A 24,189-nucleotide genomic window follows, 5' to 3' on the forward strand; every position below is an offset into this window, starting at 1 on the left:
TCAGTACCTTTATCTTCCCTCACGTATCGCAAAGTCCACTTTTCTTCCATATCTGCTAGCTTTTAAGTTTTCCCTTGCAACTGTGCGCTGTAGCCGACCAAATACAACGCTCGCCCGCCCCTCTACTTCTCCGATACGGGGAACTCCGTCCCGGTTCGCCGTACGCGCTTACTTCTTCTATAAAATTTTTTCCAATCGCCCTTCTCCGGCCTCCGAAATCTCACCGATCGAGAGAGAGAGAGAGGGAGCGGTCATGGCGACGAAGGGAGCAGGAGGGGAGCCGGCGTTGGGGGTTCCGTACGGGTACGCGGCCTCGGCGCCGCAGCAGCAGGGGGCACCGTACGGGTACGCGGCGGCGCCGCCGCAGCAGCAGGGGATGCCGTATGGGTACGCGGCGGCGCAGCCGCAGCAGGCGCAGGCGTTCTACGTGATGCAGAACCCCTACCAGGCTGGGATGATCCCCCCGAACGCCATCTACGGAGACCCCACGGGGATCCCTCTGCAGCAGACCATGTTTCGGGATACCCCCGCCCCCTTCCAGTGCGTCTACTGCGGCTCGTCCGGCCTCTCCACCATCAAGTATGTCGCCTTTCACCTGCCATTGGCTTTGTTTTCTGATTCGATGTTTTGGTTCTTGATTTCTACTGATTAGGCTTTTTTTTTTTTATCATTCCGGTTTTGATTTGTTTCTCTCTCATCGAAAAGTTCGAATCGTTTGTTGAATTTGTCTTTATCTTGAGGGATGGATGAAGAATTGGTACTGCTGCTTGTGGTCGGTCAGCCGAAGAAATTGGGAAAAAATAGATTTTTAGTCAATCAATCAATTGATTGATTTATTGATTGAGGTTTATTCTTGGGAAAGAATGACTGGGATTATGGGATATGAGTTGGAGTTTTCAATTAATTGGAATATTATTTAGGGGAAAATTGGACGGGTTGTCGGGATTTAGGTTTTTGAATGGTTTGGTTGGGGATGTGGTGTTAATTGTGGGTGTGAAGGCGAAAGGTTTTGTTTTTGAAGGGAGATTGTGCTCCTGTTCTCATATATAGGTAAGGGATTTGATTTTGGAGTACCTCGCGCTTAATGGTGATAATATCATGATAAACATATGTGGTATTGTCTGAGAAACGTGTGATCTACATCTACTTGATTACTATATTACTATAGGTACCATGGTTTGATTTCAAATGTGTCAGAGAAATTGATTTATCTTATTATTGTAGCAATAATTTTAGATTTTGTCTGATGTCAATTGATGCTTGCTCTATAGATGGTTAAAAGAGGTTTGAATAACTAATGAGATTTTTCTAACTTAGTAGGTATGTATCAGTAATAGGCTATTGATAAAAAAAATCCACTAGCATATCTTTGATTAACAAGATGCATAACATCTACTGGTGATTCTTTTATGTGAATTCTTTGTCACTATCAAGCCACCAGACCAGGAAAGAAGAAAAATAGAAAATAAAACTTAGCTTTTGTAAAGAGGATATCTGTCTACATGACACTCCAATTTGGAGATTTTTATAACAAAAATCTTCTACTTTTTTCTGTATCCACTCTGGCATCTCCTGCTTCTTGACACTTCTTCCTTATAGCGAAGACCAACCTTAAAGTTATAGCATTTATGGTTTTGTCAAATCTTGTATCATGAACTTCTTAAATTGTATTATTACTTTGGTGAATTTCTCTTTTGTTAGTCCTTGCAAGCTTTGTTAACCAGTCTAGTGCACAGGCTTGCAAGCGTTAGGTATGCTTATCAAAGAGTCCTCTGCAATCTGGATCCATCCTACTTGTAGCTTCATCTTACATTTGTTGACGTATTTTGCTTGGAGAAACATAGATTGTCAAGTAATCTATAAAATATAACATTGCATAATTCAGTATTAAGGGATCGTGTTTGGGAATTGTAAATAAAAGGAAGTTAAAATGTTTGATACTATAGGCTTACTGATTATAACAGATAAGCAGTGCTACCATGACATTATGACCTTACATAAAAAGGGAATGCAGTTTGTGTATAACTCTTCTAATTCTTCTTTTCAATTGGTACTCTAAAGCTGTAGGACTTAGCTGTAGGGAAGTTGTTCATCAACATTTTTATTTGTGATTTTGTGTTACTAAAGCATTTCTAATAGGTTATGCGCTTTAATATATCATCTGAACATGATTTTTGCCATACATCTTGAGATTAAACAATAATGATTAGGCACTAGAGACAAAAATGCAATTGAAATTCATGATATTACAAAAAATGCTATTCGCTTGGGGTGTGCAACCAATTGGCAGCATGGTATAAAAAAATATTAAAAAGCACTTTAAAACTAAAAAAAGAGAGGGAATTTAATGGGAAACTTTCTATGAACTTACAATCTGTTGGGGGATGTATATATATGAAAATGAGTAATATTTAGTAGTCAATAAACTGCTTAATAAATAAATAATACATCATAAGATAATAACATGGTGAAAAAGTATACTGTACATTCCAACTTGTTAATCTATCTATTCTTATTCTTGTTGACATTCCTATACATTTATTTTGTTAGTATTTCGATATAGTGGATTTTCTAAGATACCTTAAGGGGAAAGATTTAAAATGAGATCCCTGCGTATGTGTTTGGATGCTTTAATGATCTGCTAATTAGACATTCAATAACTTAAATGCCTATTCATGAATGCATATATGGTTACTTTGCATAAAATACCTTCAAATAAATTAATACTATGCTTTGTTAGCAAGGCAGTTGTTGTGGCACATTTAATCTACACTAAAACACATGTCAGAAATACAAATTTTTCTGGAATTTCGACATAAACATTAAATGATGGATTAGGTGACTTTGTGAGTCACCTATATAGGCTTACCTCGATCAAGATATACATTAAGAAATGAACAAATTTACTTTAATAACGATCCATTTTCTACTACTGGCTTGATTTATCCTTTCTAAGATTTCTATACTTTGATTTGATGTAGAACAATAATTTGTGTCATGAACATATTATCACTAGATTGAGCCTTCAAAATCTTTAAGGGGATCCTTGTGTGCCATACCGTACTAAACCGGACAGTATGGGGAAGACTATATAGGTTTGCTACCGTACGTGGTATGAAGGGTGTACTGACACTTGGTATGCTGAACCGGCCTCCGTACCTGGCGTACAAACATAGTAACAAGGGGGCACCGGTACAAGGCCCTTGAGGGGGACAATTACATTTCAAAAGAGGTCAAATCAATGTCAAATGGAAGGAAAAAGGAAACAAAGGGTTTTCATAGTAAGGTGGTTTATATCAAACTGGCATAAATCAATGAGAAGAGATATGGGCTGATATGGACCAGAAATGACTGATACACATGTCCCGGCTGTACTCTGATGTGTCATGCCTAGCTATTGCAGTATATGTTATGTTTTATAGACTGGTAGATTGGCTTGTTAATATTTTAATGTGTGACAAGTTAAAAACATATTTTCATATAGTTGAATTACATGAAGGAATGGACATTTGACAATAGATGCAATTCCACTGACAATCACATCAAAGTGATGGAGAGGTGTTTGTCCCACTTATGCAGAAGCATGGGAGAACCTCTACCATTTATGGTTGGTTGGGGTGATCGAACTCAATATTAGGTTGGTTGGAGCTCCGACCAACCAACTCAATAATGGTTGGTGCTTTTGTGGTCCATATCCACCTAGGACTTGATTTTAAGGGTTTATGGTGATTGTAACCTATTTTACAAATTTTTCATTTTTTTTGTTTCAATTTCTACTTATAGGGTTTTACCTTTATTTTGGACATATCCCACAAATTAACAAAGGGAATGACAATCACAATGGGTCTTCCATTTGACATTTTTCATTTTCTATAGCGCATTAAGCAGAACAGCTTAGCCAGATATCTTTGGGAATAGGACATTAAACTCTTTTCCCCTTGAGAAACCTAAAAATTGCTGACCACTTTTAGCTAGGTTATTGTGTGAGCTCTTTTAAGTGCAGCTAATTGAACCTTGCACTAAATCAAATAATGATAGGAGTAGCAAAGACAAAGTTGTGGAATATTTGGCAGTGAATAATGACATTGGTGTTTACACCTTGCGAAATGCTTCTGGTTTAGCAACTGGGGTGGGGCATTGGGGGGGGGGGGGGGGGGGTGCTGGTGGGGCTTAGGATCTTATGCATGAATTGTACTTTTTCTAGAATAATCGCATCTTTGAAGTTTTGTTGATTTTCTCTCTACATCATGATCTGTTTGTCTGATGCATTATGATGTTATTGTACTACCACCTGTCTTGTTGTTTTTGGTCCATGATTTGATGGATTCTAATGTCTTAATTGTTATAGTCTAATTTTATATTCGAACTAGTGGTATTTGAGTCCTGCTTGAGACTCTCTATGTCGCTAAAAAAACACTCACCTTTGGATCAATCTGAATTTTTGGCTTTTCGTTAGTGCTTTATATATGAAGCCTTGTCTTCTCTCTTTCACTTGTACCAGGTTTAATGGCAGGCCTTTCTGACTCTAAGCTGTAGACAGTAACATTGGTTGGAGAATTGGCAGTAAAAAAATATACATACCGAACCTTGATGCATCTTACTTTGATCAATGTTGGCATTAAAGATGGAACCACACTTGCAGATTGAGGTTTTGACTAGTCAAGGAGAAATAATATCCACAAACATAACTAGCAGTGGATTGATGCTGCTGCAGAGGCATTTTTTTATTTTATTTTATTATTTTTGATTATCAGTTGGAGCCAAGATTCGTCGAACTCGTATTAGAGGTGGTATCAGCCGGCGACCAGTTCGGCATGGTACAGGTTTGTACCGTGTCATTCCAAGGTGTACTGACCTAGGGTGAGCCGAAGAGGGAGGGAGAGAGGGAGATGAAAGGAGGAAGGAAAGAGGAGGGCAAGGAAAACCCTAACCTTAACTTGACGACCCCCCTCCCCCCAACAACACACACACACAAACACACATTAACATAATGCAGGCAGTTTGGTGGGGGGTGGAGGGGGGCGGGGCATTGTTCGCGAGCGAGTTTTTTTTTTGGGGGCGGGGGGGGGAATCAAGTTGCGAGGGAGGGGGCATAAAATCGAGGCACGAAGGGGTGGGAGAGCATGAAATAAGTTGCGAGGAGAGGGGGGGTCGAATCGTTTTAATAGTACGAACCATGCTAGTCCCCGACCAATCCAATTCGGTACGTCTCACACTGGCTAGTTTGGCATGGTTGGGCAGACCATGGTTGGAGCCAATGCTAGTGATCTCGTGTTGTAGAGCATGATTATAATAATGTTAACGATGCCATGCTCCCTTTAAGAAAGCTAATAGGTATTTTTAAATAGTGTTATGGTTCTCAGCATTTTTACCCCTTTCCTAGATATCTCTCTAAAATCATTTGGCACATTAATTTAAGCTTTTACACACTACATAATAATATACATGTTTGTAGATTAGCTGTACAACATTCTATTTGGACCTGTACCCATAGCACCATTTCATGTCCATGTCCATATTATGAGATTTTGATAAATATTTGAACTTTTTTGTTAAACTAGATTGAGTATTCAGATCTATTGCACATTACTCACTTATTTAAGAGAATTTGGATTTATAATGTCTCAAAAATTATCTGCATATTCTTAGTGTGGCAAGTGGCACAATGAGTGATCTGATGGAAAACAAGCCACTATGGTGCTATATTTGATTTTTACTCGAGTTTAGGTTGGTTGAGCAGTCTTTGCTTTTCTTTATTCCCTCCGTTGCGTATCTGTCGGATAAATGATTCTCGCTTAAGTGAAAAATCATAGTTCAAGGGCACTTAAGTCTTAGAATTTTTCTTTTTTCCCTAAATTCTGCATTACTTTCTTTTTTTCCCTCACTCCGTACTTAAGTGCTCGTCATTGCTTCTGGGTTGTGACTGGAGAGTTCTATTGATGTTCTGATAACTTACAAGGATGGGTATTATGTGGTCAACCATTATGTTATTTAGATTTCTAAACAACACAAAAGTGCATTTATTCATTAATGGCATCTCCTTGATTCTAATGCACTAGCAAGGTAGTTATTCTGAATGAAATTTAGTTTAATGACATTTGTTTACCGTGGTGCAGATCGAAACCAAGTCTGGCCGCTGTTGTGGGTTGCATGATGCCATTTATGCTGGGAGTCTGCTTCCTTTGCCCCTCCTTGGACTGCCTTTGGCACAAATATCATTACTGCCCTAACTGTGGACAAAAGGTTAAAACAATTTCTCCTATTTTCACCATTGTTTCCTTTGTTTTGACCCTTGCCGTTATCTGTTTTGCAACTTACAGTCTTAAAAGTGTCACAGGTTGGTGAATTCGAGAAATCAGACCCATGTCTTGTTGTGGATGCAGCCCGCTGGACCGAGAAGAGTTTTGCTGTGCCTGCATAAGTCTGAATTCATGAAGCTTTTCTTTGGAGCTGTAAATGAGCGAGCTATTAGACGATAACAAAAAGTCCACATGTTTCAAGTGAAGGGTTATACTTGTGTTATGGTGCTTTTGATGACATTTTGTGATATTCACGGAATAATTTAGTGGATTGGTCCACGACTTCATTTATAATACTGCGTTTGATTTGGCTATTGCAGCCAGTTCTGATTGTGGGTATTGTAATTTAGGAGTTCTCCATGTACGAGGTATCCGGTAAAGAAACACTAAGCAGAAATTGTTTTAAGCTGATTAGGTGGTAGGCAAGGATGCCATCTGAGAAATGTAGGAACTATCTGGCTCTTTTGACCGGGTCATTTAGGTTTATATCATGGTTCGCCGTATTGGACAGTACGGGACATATCGTACCATGCCACTTTGGTATCAGTATTTGGTATGAAACATACTGTATGATACTAATTCGGTATCGATATTTGGTACTAGTAGCGTATCGACATTCAATATGTGAAGAAAATTTCATACCGTACCATATTGATACAATGTTAGTGTGAGGCTAGTACGGGATTCGGTATCGAAATGGCAAAAATCGTAACTAGTTTCCATTATAGAAAATATCTATGCAAATGGAGGCGGACATGCACCCTTTTATGTGCTGCATATATATATCTAGATGGTGCCTCTTAGAGTGCGAGTTCCATCTGCTAAACCAGGAATCCTACTTGTAGACCATTCCAGTGGTTTTGAAGGACCAAGCACGGAGTATTTACGCTCTTAAATATATTTGTTTCTTTTTTTTTCTCTTTTTTTGGTAAATAAAAAGGGAAAGGGGGGAGGAAGGAACAAGCCCACACCCGCGTAGCAGCCCCCACCGGGCCCCACCCCATCAGGAGAATGTTCGATGCGGATAGAAATGACCGTGTGTTGGGCACCCCAGCCGGTTTTACTCATACTCTCCCCATCCGTGGGCCGGCTCGATTACCCATTTGTGCTCCGGCATGAATGCCATGTATGAATACGTCACACCTAGTACCACCGAGACTACCAGCAAGCGATACGCCCTTCTAGACCCCTTGTCCGAGCAGGGAGCATCCGGTCTCCACAATATATTTGTTTCTTCATCTATTGCACCATTCCTTTGACCAGCACTCTCTTTTTCTTCTCTTTAAGAGGTAGATGTTCCAAGTGTGAGGACTCGTGCGGTCGTGTGTTTAGTTCCACATCGGTTATTCGCTGGGTAGATTTTGGGTACTTATACAGAATCAAGAAATCCAAATAATAACTTTCGGCTAGCTATTTTGGGTGAGATTCTGGGTTGTTACAAATAGTATCAGAGCCGACCTAGCCTATAGCCTATGTGGATTAGAAAACACTGCAGCACGAATCTATTAGAGCTGGCCACGGGCCGATCGTGGTGTTTGTAAGTCGATTTGAATGGATTTGAACCCTTAGCCTGACAAGAACGTCAGGACTTGAACTGGAGGAGTATGTGAGAATCTATGCGGGCGTGTGTTTAGTCCCACATCGGTTATTTGCTGGATAGACCTTGGATCCTTATACAGGATCAAAGAATCCAAATAATACCTTCCGGCTAGCTATTTTGGGTAAGGTTTTGGGTTGTTACAAATGGTATCAGAGCGAATCCGGCCCATAACCTATGTGGACTAGGAAACACTGCAGCGCGGATCCATTGGGGCTAACCACGGGCCAACCGTGGTGTTTGTGATTAGATTTGAATAGATTTGAACTGTTAGCCTGACGAGGACGTTAGGGCTTGAATGGAGGGAGTATGTGAGGATCCGTGCGGGCATGTGTTTAGTCCCACATCGATTATTCGCTGGATAGATCTTGAGTACTTATACATGATCAAGAAACCTAAATAATAACTTCTGGCTAGCCATTTTAGGTGAGATCCTAGGTTGTTACACCAAGCCCTGGAGAGATTTGTTTCTTTTAGCCCGTAGAACGGGACCGGTAGGAGCTGCAGATAAGGATCCTTGTTTATCTTGGTAACCATTGCCTACCCCAATATTTACGTCTTCAGAAACTAGCTGGATATATTTCAAGTCTTAGTAGAACCACCCTCTCGATCATCTTACAAGGTGTAAGATATCCTTCATGTGTTGGCTTTGAAGAATCTTCTTTCCTGAAGGAACTTGGATATCTTTTTGGTGAGGAAATGTAAACTGTTGCATCCCGTTTCTGCCCAATATCTCTGTAGCTTTGCAGCATTAGGTACGACTCTATTGGCTTATCTTCTTTCTAATGTTGGAAATTTCTTGTTTATCCAGGATTACGTTGTCTCGGAGAACCTCTGTGTCTTTGTTCGTTAAAAGCAGTGATCTCTTTTTCTACTTCTCTTTTTTTTGGTTCTGTTCACTGATATGAACTGTTTCTTTGTTTGATACTATATGGTTCTGTTAGTATATTTAGATCTTTGGGTCCCTAATTTTATACATCCTGTAGTTTTTCATTTCATTTCACTCTCTTTGAAATGAAATTTTGATAAAATATGTCCCATTTTTCTTTTCAAAAAGAATATGGAGATCAAATGTCACGTTATATGCCACTCTAGACTTATTTGCTTGCATTGATTGTCATTGTTTTTCGGCAGTCAAAACATGATTGGCATTGAGCTTATCAGTTGAGTTTCACCTCATGTTCTAAATTTGAAAACATATTGCTTCATATGAACATAAAGGTATTGACAAAGAAGAAATGAGGACGTCAAATGTAGGGGAAGAGATTGTGGCTTTGATGGGTTTGCAATGAATTCTGGCACCTTTTGGGAAATGTCTTCATGCAAGTTTTCATGATAATTCATTCTTCTATTGTTTCCGGTCTGGATTCCAATCATTTCTTTCATTATTTTGGTTTTAGTATGCCAGTTTTAAGTTCCTTTTATTCCTCCTGCTGACAAGGTTCGATCAATCCATTTGACCATTCATACTTTTGGCAGCCTGTACAGTTCGGATTTTTGTGAATCCATTACAAATTTTTCTAAGCTTCCAAGATACATCCTGAATCTTGCTAAATGCTGATTCATGAATTTTTCTGCCATTAAATTCTATTTCGAAACTTCTGGCTGCTTGGCTTCTTGGGAGCTTTGTTTTCATTGGTCATCTATGAATGAATTAATCGTCATTCTTCTGAAATTACTTTTTATTCTTTACTTTTAGGTTTGATGGTGTCATGGTGTGCCATGAAGCATGGACAATATCTTCTTTTTTTTCTCCTACAGAAAAAAATAAACTATTCTTGTATTGTTTAAACTAAAATTCTATGACCCTCTATAGAAACAAACATGCATGTATAATGACTTACAATGTCTCATTTTTCGCTACACTCTAGGAAAACTGGATCACACCTAATCAAATTAACATAACAACGGCAAATCTACCCTAAGAAGAAAATTCATCTCAACATAAGCAGCCTTATTGCGCCCCGATCTCTCTCAAATTGTCCATTGCATACAAAATATACCCTATTATTATCCATTTACTCTTGAAGGATACTAATGCTGAGCAAGCTCAATGACCGAAACAAAAAGCCTCGCAAGCCAATCCTCCATCATGCTCAACTGATAAACTGCCATGGCCTTATATTATCTAAATTAACTTCCAGTATGTTTTGACTTGCTTCTTTCCATTAAATGTTAATGAACTAGCCTAATGAAGAGCTCTCAAGCCAGCCTAACAAGGTGTAATTTAGAACAGAGATTACCCTTCTGTAAGCTTGTCATTCATTAGCATCTTTCCTTCTACTTTTTTGGGTATTACCTCCTAATGGAAAGTGCTGTAAGACCTAAACTTGATACAAGTCGCAACATGGGACATCTGATCCTTGACAAACCTACTCTGTATCTTTATAGGATCAGTCAAGGTAACAAGCATAAAAGAGAGTAGAGATTTGTATGTCAGATGTGCATCTTGTTCGACACCTTTGGTATCATGATGCAAAAATATTCATCACTTCCACCTCTAACATGTCTTCACCTACCTGTCTTGCTTGCCAGTCTGTGGACATCTACATATTTGGATCTTAAATGAGACTCCATTCTCATAGTCTTTGTGTTGAATATATCTACTTAGATATGCATGTAATGAAAAAGAATGTGCAGCTGCCAGCTCTCATAGCTGTTGCCGTCCAAAAGAAAAGTCCTAGCATATATCTAATCTGAATTGTTCACAAGAAATCAAAACACTATATTTCCCTGATAGTTTAAGCGGTGACAACTCTGGGCAGCCAAATTTCTCAAGTAGAAAGATGGGGACAATAAAAGAATAAACCGAACTCAAAGTCCGTGTCCTGCATACATTGCTTTCAGTGGTACCTCAAGCTAATATTAAGAACAACTTTTTTACCATTGCGCATCCAATGGACAATGAATGGAAATGGCATCGAGCTCAACTTACCGAGAGGAGAGCATAGAAAAAGTTGAATGACCTAATTTTACTTCTGATACAAGCTTTTTCTTCAGGTTATAAGAAGTCCATCATTCTGCTACATGGGCTGAACCAATTTTCGTTTCAAGGGATCAGCTCTTCCCTTGTATGGTAAGCAATCGGATGAAAAGCTTGCTGTATTTAACTTCGGAGCTCAAAACTTATTGGAGTTAAAAGCACTCCATTCTTTAAATTAAATTGGTAATCTACAACTGAAGTACGTGAACAGTGATACTGCAATTTCCCACTGGTCCTAGCAATTAGACAACATTTTAAGTATATGAAAAATCTTATCTCAGACTGCAAATTCCAGTTTCTAAAGGCAACTCTAAACAAAACTGGCCAAAAAGACCATAATTTTTGGATCAGCGTCTCTTCTTGCTCGCTTTTGCAGCACTGGATTTTGATGGGGTTGCAACCAAATAGATGAACACTGACACCAACGACAGAACTGATACAAGTGATCCATATTTTGCCACCAGTCTCTGTATACAGATGCGATTTTTAGTTACATCTGCAAGACGAATAATGCAGAGCTCTGGGTACACAACTATAAAATTATTGCACTAGCAGGATGCTTACCTTTGCCTGAAGAAGTTTGGTTGCATATCATGCCAGTTTTGAGAAGAATGTGTGCGCATAGAAGTTGCAATCAAACATCAGAAATTACAGGAAAGAATAATATAAAAATTCTATAATAATGGCATGTGGCTAACTCACCCATTCAAATTTCTTTTCAGGAGGCCTGTCAGCAAGAATGTCCAATGGCAGAATCGGGGTAGAATAGGCCTCCTAAAACAGGCAATGAGCTAGATTAAATCATGACTTCAAGCCAATGAACACAATAATACAAACAAATCAAGCACGCAACCTAGCGTTAGCAAATGGGATGGACTCTAATTTCTCTGGCAGATGCTTAAAAAGCAAAACCAACTAACTTGGATCATGCCTAATGGTTCTTCAATCTTTCAATTGGAATCTAATTTTGAAATTTGAAGATGAACTCAAACATAACGCCTCGAATATCCAGAAGATGCTTTAAAACTAGAGGATCAGAAATAAACCTGCAATGCAGCCTTTGTGGTTACACGAAATTTTATGACAGCAGGAGAACCTTGGAACATGCCCTTGACTTTAGACTCCAAAACAAATGAGTGAGAAGCAGTGGAACCACTGAAAGCAACAGATATTGATTTTCTTTGAGAAATACAAAAACAGAAATTATAGGCTTGATGATAAACAAGGTGGTAAAAGTTGTAGTTGACTCACGCATCAAGCCTTTCCCATGTCTTTGATGTGCTGCCAGAGACAAGTTCAAACATATCTTGAGACCAACCATCATCGTTAAGGATCACATCATAAGCAGTCCTGCAAGTGTTGCCAAATAAGCAATGGTTTCTCGATATTAATATAAGAAAGGCAAACTGCAAATGATATTCTATCTAGTGACATAAAACAAGGAATATGATTTGTGCATACATCAGCTGAGGTGGTTCAGTTGGTCTCGAACAAATGAATTCTAGACAAATTATACTATTCTAGTTTGCTTCAAACTACTTTACTTCCAAATATGGCACATCAACTAGCATGCAGGACCTATATTATTGTCCAACACTAGAAAGGTTCATTCATATATGCCTTACATTATTACTAGTTTCTGTCTCCATTAAAAAAAGAAAAACTATGCCCCAGTTGTTTTCCAATTAAGTGGAAGTTATTAGCATGGCACATTCACCACCAAGTGAATATTTACCAATGTTTGGGTTATTTCCTAAATAAGCACATCTGATGATTCAAGCGTGAAGCTGTTCTTTGTGATAGCTATATCCAAACATATTCTTCCTACCTAATGGAGAGATAGTTGGAACCTTCTTTTTCTCTGTTCCTAGTTTTTTTGAAAATAATTATAGGGCCGGAAAAGTGACACCGTCACGTCTCAGGGTCGTACGCCTGGAACAAGAAGGTTCGTCGTACAATTTCCAATAGAACCTGGCTGGATCCGGGCTGGGATAGTGGCGCCCATTCCTTTGCAAGCGTGCTACTGGCTCGATGGACAAACTCAAGGTGCCCAGGATGAACCAACTCTTTTCCTCAAATTTTTTCCCGATATCCTAGAAGCCACTCTTTAATAGTGAATTAACTCCTCTGGACCTGGGCGCCCGCAGAAACTGGACCGTTAATAAACCCTCTTTCTGAGGGATCAACTTATTGAGGATCACGTCTTGAGGTCTTGACTGAAGAGCCAGGATCGATCAAGATTCGACTGATTCTCTCCCTCTCGGACTTTTGCACCTTTCTGTCTAGCTTGAGTTATCTGTTTCGACGATAGCCAGATTCCCTGAGGGATCATCCGCGTCCCGATGCGGATCTGGGAGAGAGAACTATTTCACATACAATTCGATGGCATCTGTCCGCTTTCAACCCTTTGCAAGCGTGCTACTGGCTCGATGGACAAACCGGGGCGGCTGCCCAGTACTCTTTATATCCTAAGCAAGCTGCGGAGTCTCTGATGAGTGGTCCGAACCTTCCGCTGCGAATTATGGTTCTGCCAAGTTTAGATGTTGGGGCAAGGCAAACCCAAGGAAAGTATAGGTTGGCTCCCAGCTCCATCTCGGCCGGCATCCTGCTCTCGAGAGGGGAGGCCTAGGACGACAGCAAGATGCAATGATGAGCCAAGACTTGTCAGACTCCCCCCGGCGCTTCGACAACATTACCGCCTACCGTGTTCTCAGTCTCACTTGCTCTATCTGCTCAGCCATCAATCTCAACGTCAAATTCAGAAAATAGATATTTTCTTTCGAGATGCCTCTGGGACCGGTCTCACTAGAAGTAGGAGCAGTAGGACATCTTAGTGAACAACTCTTTTGGGTGCTCGGTTTGCCGTAGATCATCTGCAACTCGATCGGGAACTGCACCTCGCACGGCGCCCGCGGAGACGGCAGCAACGAGCTCAGGAAACTGAACTCGAGCCTCCTTTGCGCCGCCTTCCTCATAGAAGCCGCTGGGTTGACCCCGAAGGCCGAATTCTATGGTAGAGAAGGCTTTAATAAGAATTTGGCTAGCTGGCTCTAAACCTACCTTTTCCTTCCCCACCTCTTCTGAACCTTACCCGTATCAATGGAATGAACCTCAGAGCGTATCAAGGTTTTAAGCAGCCAACCGACGGATTAAGGAGAAAGTTCCCTTCCAGTACTCTTTATATCCTAAGCAAGCTGCGGAGTCGTAGACCATTACTTTAATGAAAAATGGGATGGGTTCCTTGCATTCACGCCTCCGTTTGACTGCCGCTCGGGGATGTAGTTGTAGATACGTGAGTCTTAGAGCGGCGGCTCCCCGTGTCCTTTCTACCCAACAGGACAAGAGTATACAGGGCGTTGAACGGGATGGGATGGGTTTCAACACTTAAATAGGAGATTTACCACTTAGAACGGGCATACGATTAATCAAATAACATGCAGTTAAGAGAAAACGTCTTCTTTCCGATGAGTTTCTCAATCATGCAGATCTCTATGATCCCACTTGGTATAAAGTGGTCGGGCAGAGTCCGGTCTTTATTCGGAGTTGTATTGGCCTGGGTGCCCTTTCACCCTAGGCCGAAGAAAGAGCGGCAGAAGGCCTAGTAAAAAAAGGAAGACTATGCCTTCCCATATTGAATACGAATAATAAGTAATAATAGCATGGCTTTCCACTTCGAAAGAAGTTCTCCACAGCAAACCATCCGCAGACAGACGGTCAGGCCCAGTAGGCAGAGCGGTCCAATCAGGCCAGTCAGGGAAAAGTCCCGGTCTAGCTCCTTCCTTTGTACCATAAGCCGGAAGCCTTCGGGTAACCAAATATGAACTGGTACCATAGGCACTTTGACGGCGAAAGAGGCGAAATGTCTGGTGATATGGTTTCTTTCTTGTATTCTTTCGCTGCTTCCGCAGCTTTTCGCGCTTAAGGCGTTTCGGGTGGAGGGTGCTAGGGGGTCTGAGCCCGCCAGAAACCCAATTCGATTCCATTGCTTGGCGGCTAGCGTTCCATTGCTAGGCTTCTATGCTGGCTGGGCGGAGGTGAATAAATGAATGAATAAAGGTAGTATCCTCTCGTGCCCTATTAATTAATCAAGTGCCATCCATTACATCAAGTCGGTCTATTCCAACTATCTCTCCATTAGGTAGGATTTTGTTGGCCCAAGCCCTTATTTGTTGAGGAGAAACTGCTTGCTCGATCAGGACCCTAGCTTTATTGCGAGCCAAAAGACCCATATGACTTTCCGAAGCAGCTCGTTCAGTCTCCGTTTCGGCTTTTAAGGGAAGGGAAGGGTTAGAGAAAAGGCAGCTTTAGGGAAGGTGGTGCTTGAGGACAGAGAAGAGAGAGGCTGTCGGCCCATGGCTGGAAAAAAGTGGCTGGAGAAAAAAGGGCTAAGCGTACTCCAAGCCAATCCTTTCTTTGATAGAAAAATCCACTTTTGTCAACCAGGACAGACACATCCTTTCCATCTTTTCAAGCAATGCCTAATAATTTGGGAAGAAATGATTAAAACCAAAGAATAATACAAGATGTACATTTGTTTATATTTTTACGGATATTTTATACCAGATATCTTGACTTAAAAATTTACATATTTTTGTTAGATCTTGAAATATATTCTTGGATTATATACCATATCTTCACCTTTTCTCCATATTTTTTATGATGCAACAGAATTTTTCTTTCCAGAAATTCATGAAGATCAATAAAGAACCTGAATAATTTCCCTAGGGAAATTTCATTCACAATAAAAACATAATAGCAAGATCTCTTAAGAGTTAATATGAGCTATGTATAACAAATTTACATCTTATTACCAGAATTTATATATGCAAATGGGGCTGAAACAGATCAGTATGCCAAACACTAAAATGCAGAGTTCCAGTACATGCATAACCCTATCATCAGCGCAGAGTGTTAATGGAAAAAATAAAGCAGATGTCACCCAGGAAGAGCCCAAAATGTTTACACCTCACATCTTGCCTTGATTTTCAAGGACAGGCACAGGCACCATAAACAAAAACAGCAGAGGATAATGTGATAAATGAACCAAAAGGAAGGGAAGAAAAAAATATAAGTACTCAACAAGTAAGGCAGGCAATTTAGGTATATGGCGAATATGTATAAAACAAAGAAAAAGTAGGAGGGGCATATGCAAGGCACGATAGTAAAATCTAAATAACATAACATTTAAAGGACATTAGTCATTATAGAGTGACAGTTTCTATGTACTTCAAGATTGTGGATAATAAAATGATATGTAATCCTTTTTGTTTCTTCCTATAGACAATATCAAGACATAGACAATAGACAATATCAAGACATAGACACACACGCATACACCCGCGCGCGCGCGCGCGCGCGCACACAGAGAGAGAGAGAGAGAGAGAGAGAGAGAGGGAGTAGCCAACTTGTCAGCTACTCTACAGTACTGAAGTAGTATTATTTTTGTCAACAGGGATATAAATCTGATGTCATTTTTTATTATAGAGGCCATAGCTTTCTCATAGCTAGGATTGCAATCACATTCTAATAAATAGAATACCACATCAACCTTGTCATGAAGGAAATATAGTCATTCTTACTAAATTAAGAATAAAATTATTTTAATAAAAATAATTGATTAGGCATGTCTTTTTGCAATTAGAGATGGGGCATGAGATTTGTTGAGGATCCTTTTATAAATGTAATCAAATTGATTATTATTGAACTCAATTAGACAATAGATTCTACTATGAGGAGGTGGGCATGAAATTTCAGACTTACATGCAGTACTCATAGAAGTCTCTAACTACACTTTCCAAAAGGCCCATACTCCTCCAATCCTATTAACCATATTTCATCATTCTTCGCCAAAATTCTGGTTAGTTCCCAATTTCAGAAAAGCCTCTCTATATCCTCCCGTTCTTTGGAAGGCCTTGATTCCTGAATCTAAATCGACAATTCCCTGACCCTGGTTTCTTTCAATTTAGTAGACTTAAGTACACAAATACATATGTAATGCATACAGGGACAAATGCGTTCCAACCATAGATTGCACCAATTTGAAAAAGCGAGCTTCAGCCAGATATACAATGACACTATTCCATCTAGTATATGTTTAGGCATTTGTTGTACCCAGGGTATGTCTCATACTCAAAGGATAGCTAGAGAGAAAACAAGTTATTTAAGAAAACAAATTATTGAGGACCAATGAGCAAGTATCTAAATAAAGGAAGAAGATGACTGTCTATACTTAAAGGATAGATTCTGATGGTCCTTTTGCAATCAATATGAAGAGAAAACAAATTATTTAAGAAAAAGAAGATGACAAAAATCAAGAAAAAAGAAAACCCATATCCCTAAACATATACCTGAAGTCCACATATTGAGTTCAAATTTTAAACTACACCCTTTTTTGTGGCTGTCCTGACCTTACACAACATCCACCAAGGCAATCCAAGTATCCAACTCAAACTAGATCAATTTACTAACTTCAATTTTATAGACCTCTAAATTTGATCTGTGACAACTTAAATCCTGGACCATCAAAGACTTGAAGAAAATATGCAAACTCAATCATTCCTGAGACTTCCTAAGATGACTCAATTATCCCAGAATTAAACAACTGAACAAACTAAAGAGTTCCTATTCTGCATACATGACAAACAAACTGCAAAAAGTTAAGATTGGAAAGTAGTGAAAAGCCCGACAGGATATACACTAACTTACTTTATACCAAGTATCTGACAGGAATACGAAATGATAAAGAGATCCTCTAAGATTGAAGTCAAGATTCTCTGAAGCAACCATATTTGTTTTAACCAGCAAAAGTTGCCGCTTTAATTTACCATAACATGGAAAATGTATGAAACAAGAAATAGGATTTAACAACTAATAATCTTCCTTTAGGTAAGGAAATTCATCAAGAACATAACAAGACACATAAAAGTAACTAGACTGTGAACTGGAAGAGACCTGAATTTCATTTCTCATTTGACTCTTATAAAAGCACAAACAGAAGCTAGGTTCAATTATTTCTATCAACATCATGTAACAAGCATTCAGAAATTGCCACCGACTATCATTTTCCTCAACCTTTAATCAGAAATTTGCTATCAGCTTGCAGTTATAAACAGGGACAGATGATGTTTAAAGAGAAAACCAGGTGCATGAACTAATTACTGCTGTTATAATAAAAAAAATTCAATCCCATATAAATATTTCATGTATCCAAAGGCATCAGCACCCAAATTATTCGACATCAAAAGAAACAACAGAGATGCAACAGTCATGAATCCAAACAACGATACAGCTCACTCATAAACAGATCGGATTTCGAGACGACACGCTTCGAACCCGATCAGATTTAAAGATAACCCAGATCATCACCACAAGAAAAACGAAACCAGATGAGAGAACGAAAACCGAAGAGCTCAGGATTCTCGGGACTCTTACGCGGATCCTTCGTTGTAGAGGTCGATCGTGACAGATACCCGCTCCACGCCGGTCTTGAGACGGGAGAGGCTGACCTTCTTGTGGGCCACCATGAAGGGCGCGTCGGAGCTCGCGAGCGCCGGAGAAGCGATGAGAATAGAGGAGAGAAGAAAGGAGAGAAGAAACCCTAATCTCGAGTTCGCCATGGCTAGGGTTCGCGGAGCTTCACTCGGATCTGGAAGAGGCCGTGGAATTTTATTAAGGAGCCGGGCGAGAAACGATACGGGAGAGGTAATAAGAATTTGGGTCACCCCGTTTGCAACGCCCACGAAAAAAGTTCTCCACAGGAAGAGCTAATTGGCTGGTATCGACCGGACCCACTAAAAGTTTCTGCAACGCGCGATGCAATCGGAACTAGAAGCACGTAGGATCGAACGGCTGAGTGAACCCGGCCTGGTCCAACCATCACCACCACAGCTGCGGACCGGAACTTTTGACCCTCATCTTTCCCATGATTGACCCTATATTGAATCTTTCTCCCCTTAGCTGAGCTTGATCCTTCACCCTTCAACTCAATATAAATTCTAACCCCCATTTTTTTTCTAGTCAGGTGGAAGCCAAGACTCTTGAACTTTGAGGGATGCATGACATTGAGATCAACCTCCGTATTCAAGATAATCACGAATTTTTTCCCCTTCCGTGATTCTATTTTATAGCATCAGAGCTTTAGATAAATATTTAGATCTGGGGATGAACGAGATCCTTCGATGCTAGGCCAGTCCTAGTGGTGTATACTTAAACTTGGACCTTATCCTCCAAAGGTAGAGTCATCAGTGTACAAATCTAGGATCATCCTTTTTGTTTTGGAAGAATCTTAGGTTATGGAACCATAAAGAAAATCTTGCAACTTAGTGGGACTTTCTGTAGATAGTGAGAAAAAGACCTTATCATACCTTCAGAAAGCCTAATAATTTGTTTTAATTGTTTTAAATCTTATATAATCTTTTCAATAAGTGAAATATCTGTACCATATCGATTGGAATCAGTAAGCACCCCACCTCCAATATTTTTATCATACTTTCCATATGTTTTACTTTTAAAAAAAGATAATATATGAATTTAGAAAGTAACCTAATTATTTGAAATAAAAATTATGATAATTATTTATGCATATTTATATTTATGTTTGACATAAATATTATATATGCTCTTCATAAAAATAAATTTTAAAGTGATGGATCAAGTATAAAATATTTTACATAGGTATAGTGTACATCATATCTTAGCTTATGATGACACTTGAGAGACGTGTATATTCAGCTACATGGAAAGGCTAAGCCAAGACAATGATAATAGAGCTTCAAGCGAATATTGTAGTGACAATTGAGACTGAAGTATCAAACACCAGAAATGAGAGCTGACCAAGTTAGCATGCAGGTGGCTTAGTAGATGTCACTTCATAAGCTAAGTAAAGAGTATGGCTGGGTGAAATGGTTGAGGCCAATCGATCATCATTATATGGGAGCCCTATTCGGTTTGACAGATAATACAAGATCTAGTAGTTACCACAATATGGATAGTGGAGGATAGTTAGCACCAATTACCAAAACTATGAAAGTAGTGGAGGCCAGAAGTGGGTCACTATTGCTGAAGATGGGCAGTTATGTATCATTTATCATATTGTATACATAAGAGGAAGTAATCTGAGGTAGCGAACACTTTTGCCAATCAAACAACAAATCTTTATTTTTATCTTGACCTTTCATTTATCATTGTATTTATTTTTTAAATTTTCTTCTTTCAGTTACCTAGTTCAACTCTATTGTAGCCCCAGCTACACTCTACCGTCTCTTCCAGGTAGGCAGTATTACAGTGGTAAAATTTTTTGAAGGTCAAGGTATCAGGACTTATGCTACCAGCACTATCCCTTTCCTTCTTTCTAGCTATTCCATGCTAATGGCATGCCTGCATACATACAGGACCCTACTAGGTGTCTGTGCCATCCGTATCTACCCAATGAAGTATGATACTAAATTATGTTACAACGAAAGATGTGTTGATAACATGATTATGTTGTATGAAACAGATCATTAAACGTTGTTTGTAAAACCCATGAATTTTTTGGATTAGTGATATGACTGATAATTGAGTTAGAATGGATGTTATGTTTTCTCTCTAGTATGACTCTGGTTCAAGCCTAGCCAATGGGGCTGATCATTGGCCAAATGTGTTTAGCAACTAGTTTTCTTTCGAGCCTAGTCAGTGGGGACTGATTGCTAGTATATATTGTTTGCTAGCATATTGTTGCATTATTCGGAGCTAATTTTCTTTCAAACTTAGCTAATTAGGACTGATTGTTGCCACATATTAATTGTCAACATATTTTGTATTCAGGAGCTAGTCTCTTTTGGGCTTTATCATGAGGTTGATCGTGGTCTTGATCTCAAAGGCTAAGCGAGTGGATTTCTTTTTCAAATACCTTAAATTGAAAATTTATTAAAAAGAAAGGATTTTTTGCTCGGATGCATTAAAATTTTTGAAAATTATGTTAGTGTACATGCTTTTGTGAAAATTATACCTAGTGTTTGGAAAAATTACTTTCATTTACATCCAAAAATCATACATTATGAAGAATGACATTTCTTGCATTTACTATGCTTCATCTAACTAGAGATATAAGTTACTTGTTGAGCTATTAACCTGCCATCATTTCTTTTATATTTCTTTAGATACTAGGAGTAACTCGGATGAAGAATATTATGCTAAGAATTAATGGATTAGGTTTAACCTTTTCTATTTTGATTTAATAAATGCTTTGGAAGAGATGTGATGTAAGAAATTTTAAAAACTTTCATGACTATCTTGGTCTATTTTATATGGATGTTATTTGATTTTATTGTTTAAATATTTTGTTAGAAGTGTAGATGCTTCAACCACTATCTGGTCCATATTCATGTGGAATATGTTAATGAAAATAGAGGGTAGGCCTGACATATCTTGTAGGATAAAATCCTACCGAATGTGCAGTCATCTATTATATGCTAAGCCTGTGCCTTCAAGTCAAGGCATGATAGATAACAAGGTGAGGAATAAAGGGCTTCCTCTATGATAAATTAAGGAATCCCTCCATAGAATTTTCATTCGATCTTTTGGCCTAACCACAGTGATTGAGGCCTCAACTTCCAAGTATAGAAGCCATGCCAATATGTTGTATTGACTTTCATGTGGGAAGGAAACTATGAATATCTGTGACAGCAATTATCAAATTTCTTTTTCTTTTCTAATTTATAAATTTAACTTTTTACCCTTAAATAAAGGAGAGAGATAAAGAAATAAATAATATGAATTAATATCTTTTTATGATGTCAGTGTTGGCGGAGGCCTGAGGGGCCGAGTCAACGTTGGCAAAGGCCTGGAGGGCCGAGTCGACTCGTGGCGCTATGGGCCCTTGCGCTAGTTTAAGAAAATAAAGTTGCGCCTTCATTAACACCTGCGGGTTTTGGTGTAATGGTAGCGCTTGATCCTGACAATTGGTATCAGAGCCTAGGCTTCGTAGATTAAGGTAAGGATTAATTATTAATAGGCTTATTAGATCTGAAAATTGAAAGATTATGCATGCTGAAAATTTTCTGCATGCAGATTTTTTCTAGGGTGCTGATTTTTGCATGCTGATTTTTATGTGATAAGATGATAATTCTAATTGCATTGTTAATGAGATTATAAAGATTGGAATCATGATTAGCATGATCAGCAACCTATGTCATGAGATAATCAGTTAGTTTTCAGATCTGAAAATTATAATTGCTGCATGTGGTGATGATCATAGGATTCAAACCCTTTTGGTATTAAATGTAAAGACCTGCGATGTGATCTGCAATGTCATGTAATTTTTCAGATACTTGCATGCATCTTATTTGATGTTTTGAGAGGCCTGCGTGCCTCCTAAAAGAAGATGTAATTTATTATTATTTTTATTTTATATCTGGTTGTATTTTTGTGATGTGATGTACGTCAACGATCAAGTTGAAGACAAGGCATGAGATGAACAGGGGTCTAAGCGGTTGATGGCGATTGGATCAAGAGTTGATCAAGGATCGAATCAAGGAGGCTTAGAACCAATTCAAGAGTTGAAGACCAATTGATCGATTGACGTGCATGTGCTTGTAATACGACCTAATTAGAATCCATGATCATCACCTATTTAAAGTTTAGCTTTATTTTGATGCTGCGATTATAACTGCCTGTGATGTGCCGTTTGCATGTGATGTGAATGAAAGAGGGGTAGATAGGTTTACATGTGATGTAACAAACCCAATTGAGACCTAAATTAAAACCTCCTCAATCAAGTCGAGAGTGAACCAACATGAGCAAGTCATATTAGATTAATTGATCTAATTGGTGTCTAGGAAAGCATGAAAGGTGGTTACTTAATTAGGACCTTACTCTCTGAGTAAGGGGAGCCTCCCACCTGCTTACCTGGCCAATTGTTCGATTACCTCTTATGAAGAGCTCAAGTTGCAAACACTAAGACCTGATTAACCAATATTAAGTCAATAGGTCTTCCACTGTAGTAGAGCTGCTAAGGCCTTTCTGATGTTGATTTGTCTCGACTGGATACAGTGGTCAAGTTGCATCGGGGGGCTGGACCTCTCTATAGACATGAGATGTTGTAGGATAAAGGTGGGGTTGGGCACTAATAACTGTTAGGTGAGGACCCAATGACGACTTTATTCCTACGGTTATACGGTGGGTCTGACTTAACTAAGAAATGGGACCAATAACTGTTAGGTGAGGTCTTTATGGCTTAGAGACCAAGTTACACTGCAACATGCTTGAGAAGCATTGTACAAGAGTTGTATATTCATCAATCTATGTGTCACCAATAACTGTTAGGTGAGGTGGCATGTAAATCGGTGGGACCGCAGTACCCACTAGAAACCCTAGTCGTGTAGGATTTCCGTTTTCCTACCAGGGGAGTGTGAGGAATTCGAGAAAATAGTGGGAGTTACATTTGTTCTAAAAGACCTTAGAACAGATTAGGATCAAGTACAAAAGTCTAACTAGAATCTTTACTCTCTGAGGATTATAAAGTCAGCTTCTAGACTTTTAACTCATATCCTATAGAACAACCGTTTGACCAAACCCAATTATAAAGACTGGCTCAGCAAATTTCAAAAATAATTTTGAATTATGAAATTAGGGTATGCGCTAGACCATGGAATCCCCATGTTACCAATCTGTCCGATCACTGATCAGCGTAAGACGCATGCTAAAGTGGACGAACAATGACAATAAGGTTAGGTGCTGCACAATGGCATCCATGTCCAATGAATTACAATGCCAGCATGAGAACATGAAGACTGCCAGGAACATATTAAATCACCGGCAAGAGTTGTATGGCGATCAGAGTCGCGCAGCATGTTTTGAAGTGTCCAAGAGGCTCTTCAAGGCAAAAGATGCGCGATGGACAGTCTGTCCATGATCATGGTTTGACCATGATAAAGGACTTAGAGAAGCTTGAGAAGCTCGGCATGACCATGCACAAGGAATTGCAAACGGATTTGATCCCGCAATCCCTTCCAGCTTCATATGAATAGTTTATAGTAAACTACCATATGAACAAGGTTGTATGCACTAAAATAGAATTGTTAAATAAATTGGTAACTACCTTAGGGACCTTAAAGAGTTCAAGGGGCATCGTTCTTGCTGTCGAGTTGGTTTCTACTTCCAAGAGAGAGTCTACCTGGAAGAAGAAGAAGCCTGCGAAGAAGCAGAAGACTAAGAAAACACCAAGTATGGAAGTTCCAAGAAAAGGCCGAATGCAAGGGAAAGCATTTCCATTGCATCATGAATGGCCATTGGAAGAGGAACTGTCCTACATACATGGAAAGCATAAAGAA

General features: G+C 39.2%; 2 protein-coding genes across 3 annotated transcripts; one reads left to right on the forward strand and one right to left on the reverse strand.

The window, feature by feature from the left end:
- Window positions 1-96: 96 nt before the first annotated feature.
- GILP (GSH-induced LITAF domain protein) lies at window positions 97-6,593 on the forward strand. Its single transcript, XM_008796438.6, has 3 exons — window positions 97-579; window positions 6,117-6,243; window positions 6,338-6,593. The coding sequence occupies exons 1-3, from the start codon at window positions 254-256 to the stop codon at window positions 6,419-6,421; spliced, it is 537 nt and encodes a 178-aa protein (XP_008794660.4). The 5' UTR covers window positions 97-253; the 3' UTR covers window positions 6,422-6,593.
- A 4,418-nt stretch (window positions 6,594-11,011) lies between these two features.
- LOC103710621 (uncharacterized) lies at window positions 11,012-18,562 on the reverse strand. 2 transcript variants are annotated; one of them, XM_008796437.5, is made up of 6 exons: window positions 18,311-18,562; window positions 12,131-12,229; window positions 11,926-12,034; window positions 11,582-11,653; window positions 11,444-11,449; window positions 11,012-11,346 (listed from the first exon to the last, which is right to left on the reverse strand). In XM_008796437.5, exons 1-6 carry the CDS (start codon window positions 18,493-18,495, stop codon window positions 11,227-11,229), a joined length of 591 nt encoding a protein of 196 aa, XP_008794659.1. In that variant the 5' UTR covers window positions 18,496-18,562; the 3' UTR covers window positions 11,012-11,226. The 2 variants fall into 2 exon arrangements, with proteins under 2 accessions (XP_008794659.1, XP_088565816.1); XM_088709690.2 differs by lacking the exon at window positions 11,444-11,449 and having other exon boundaries at window positions 18,311-18,561.
- Window positions 18,563-24,189: the final 5,627 nt, after the last annotated feature.

Source organism: Phoenix dactylifera, chromosome 13 (assembly GCF_051530095.1).
Source record: "Phoenix dactylifera cultivar Ajwa chromosome 13, Ajwa_hap1_PhDact_Kaust_v1.1, whole genome shotgun sequence".
NCBI classification, from domain to species: Eukaryota; Viridiplantae; Streptophyta; class Magnoliopsida; order Arecales; family Arecaceae; genus Phoenix; species Phoenix dactylifera.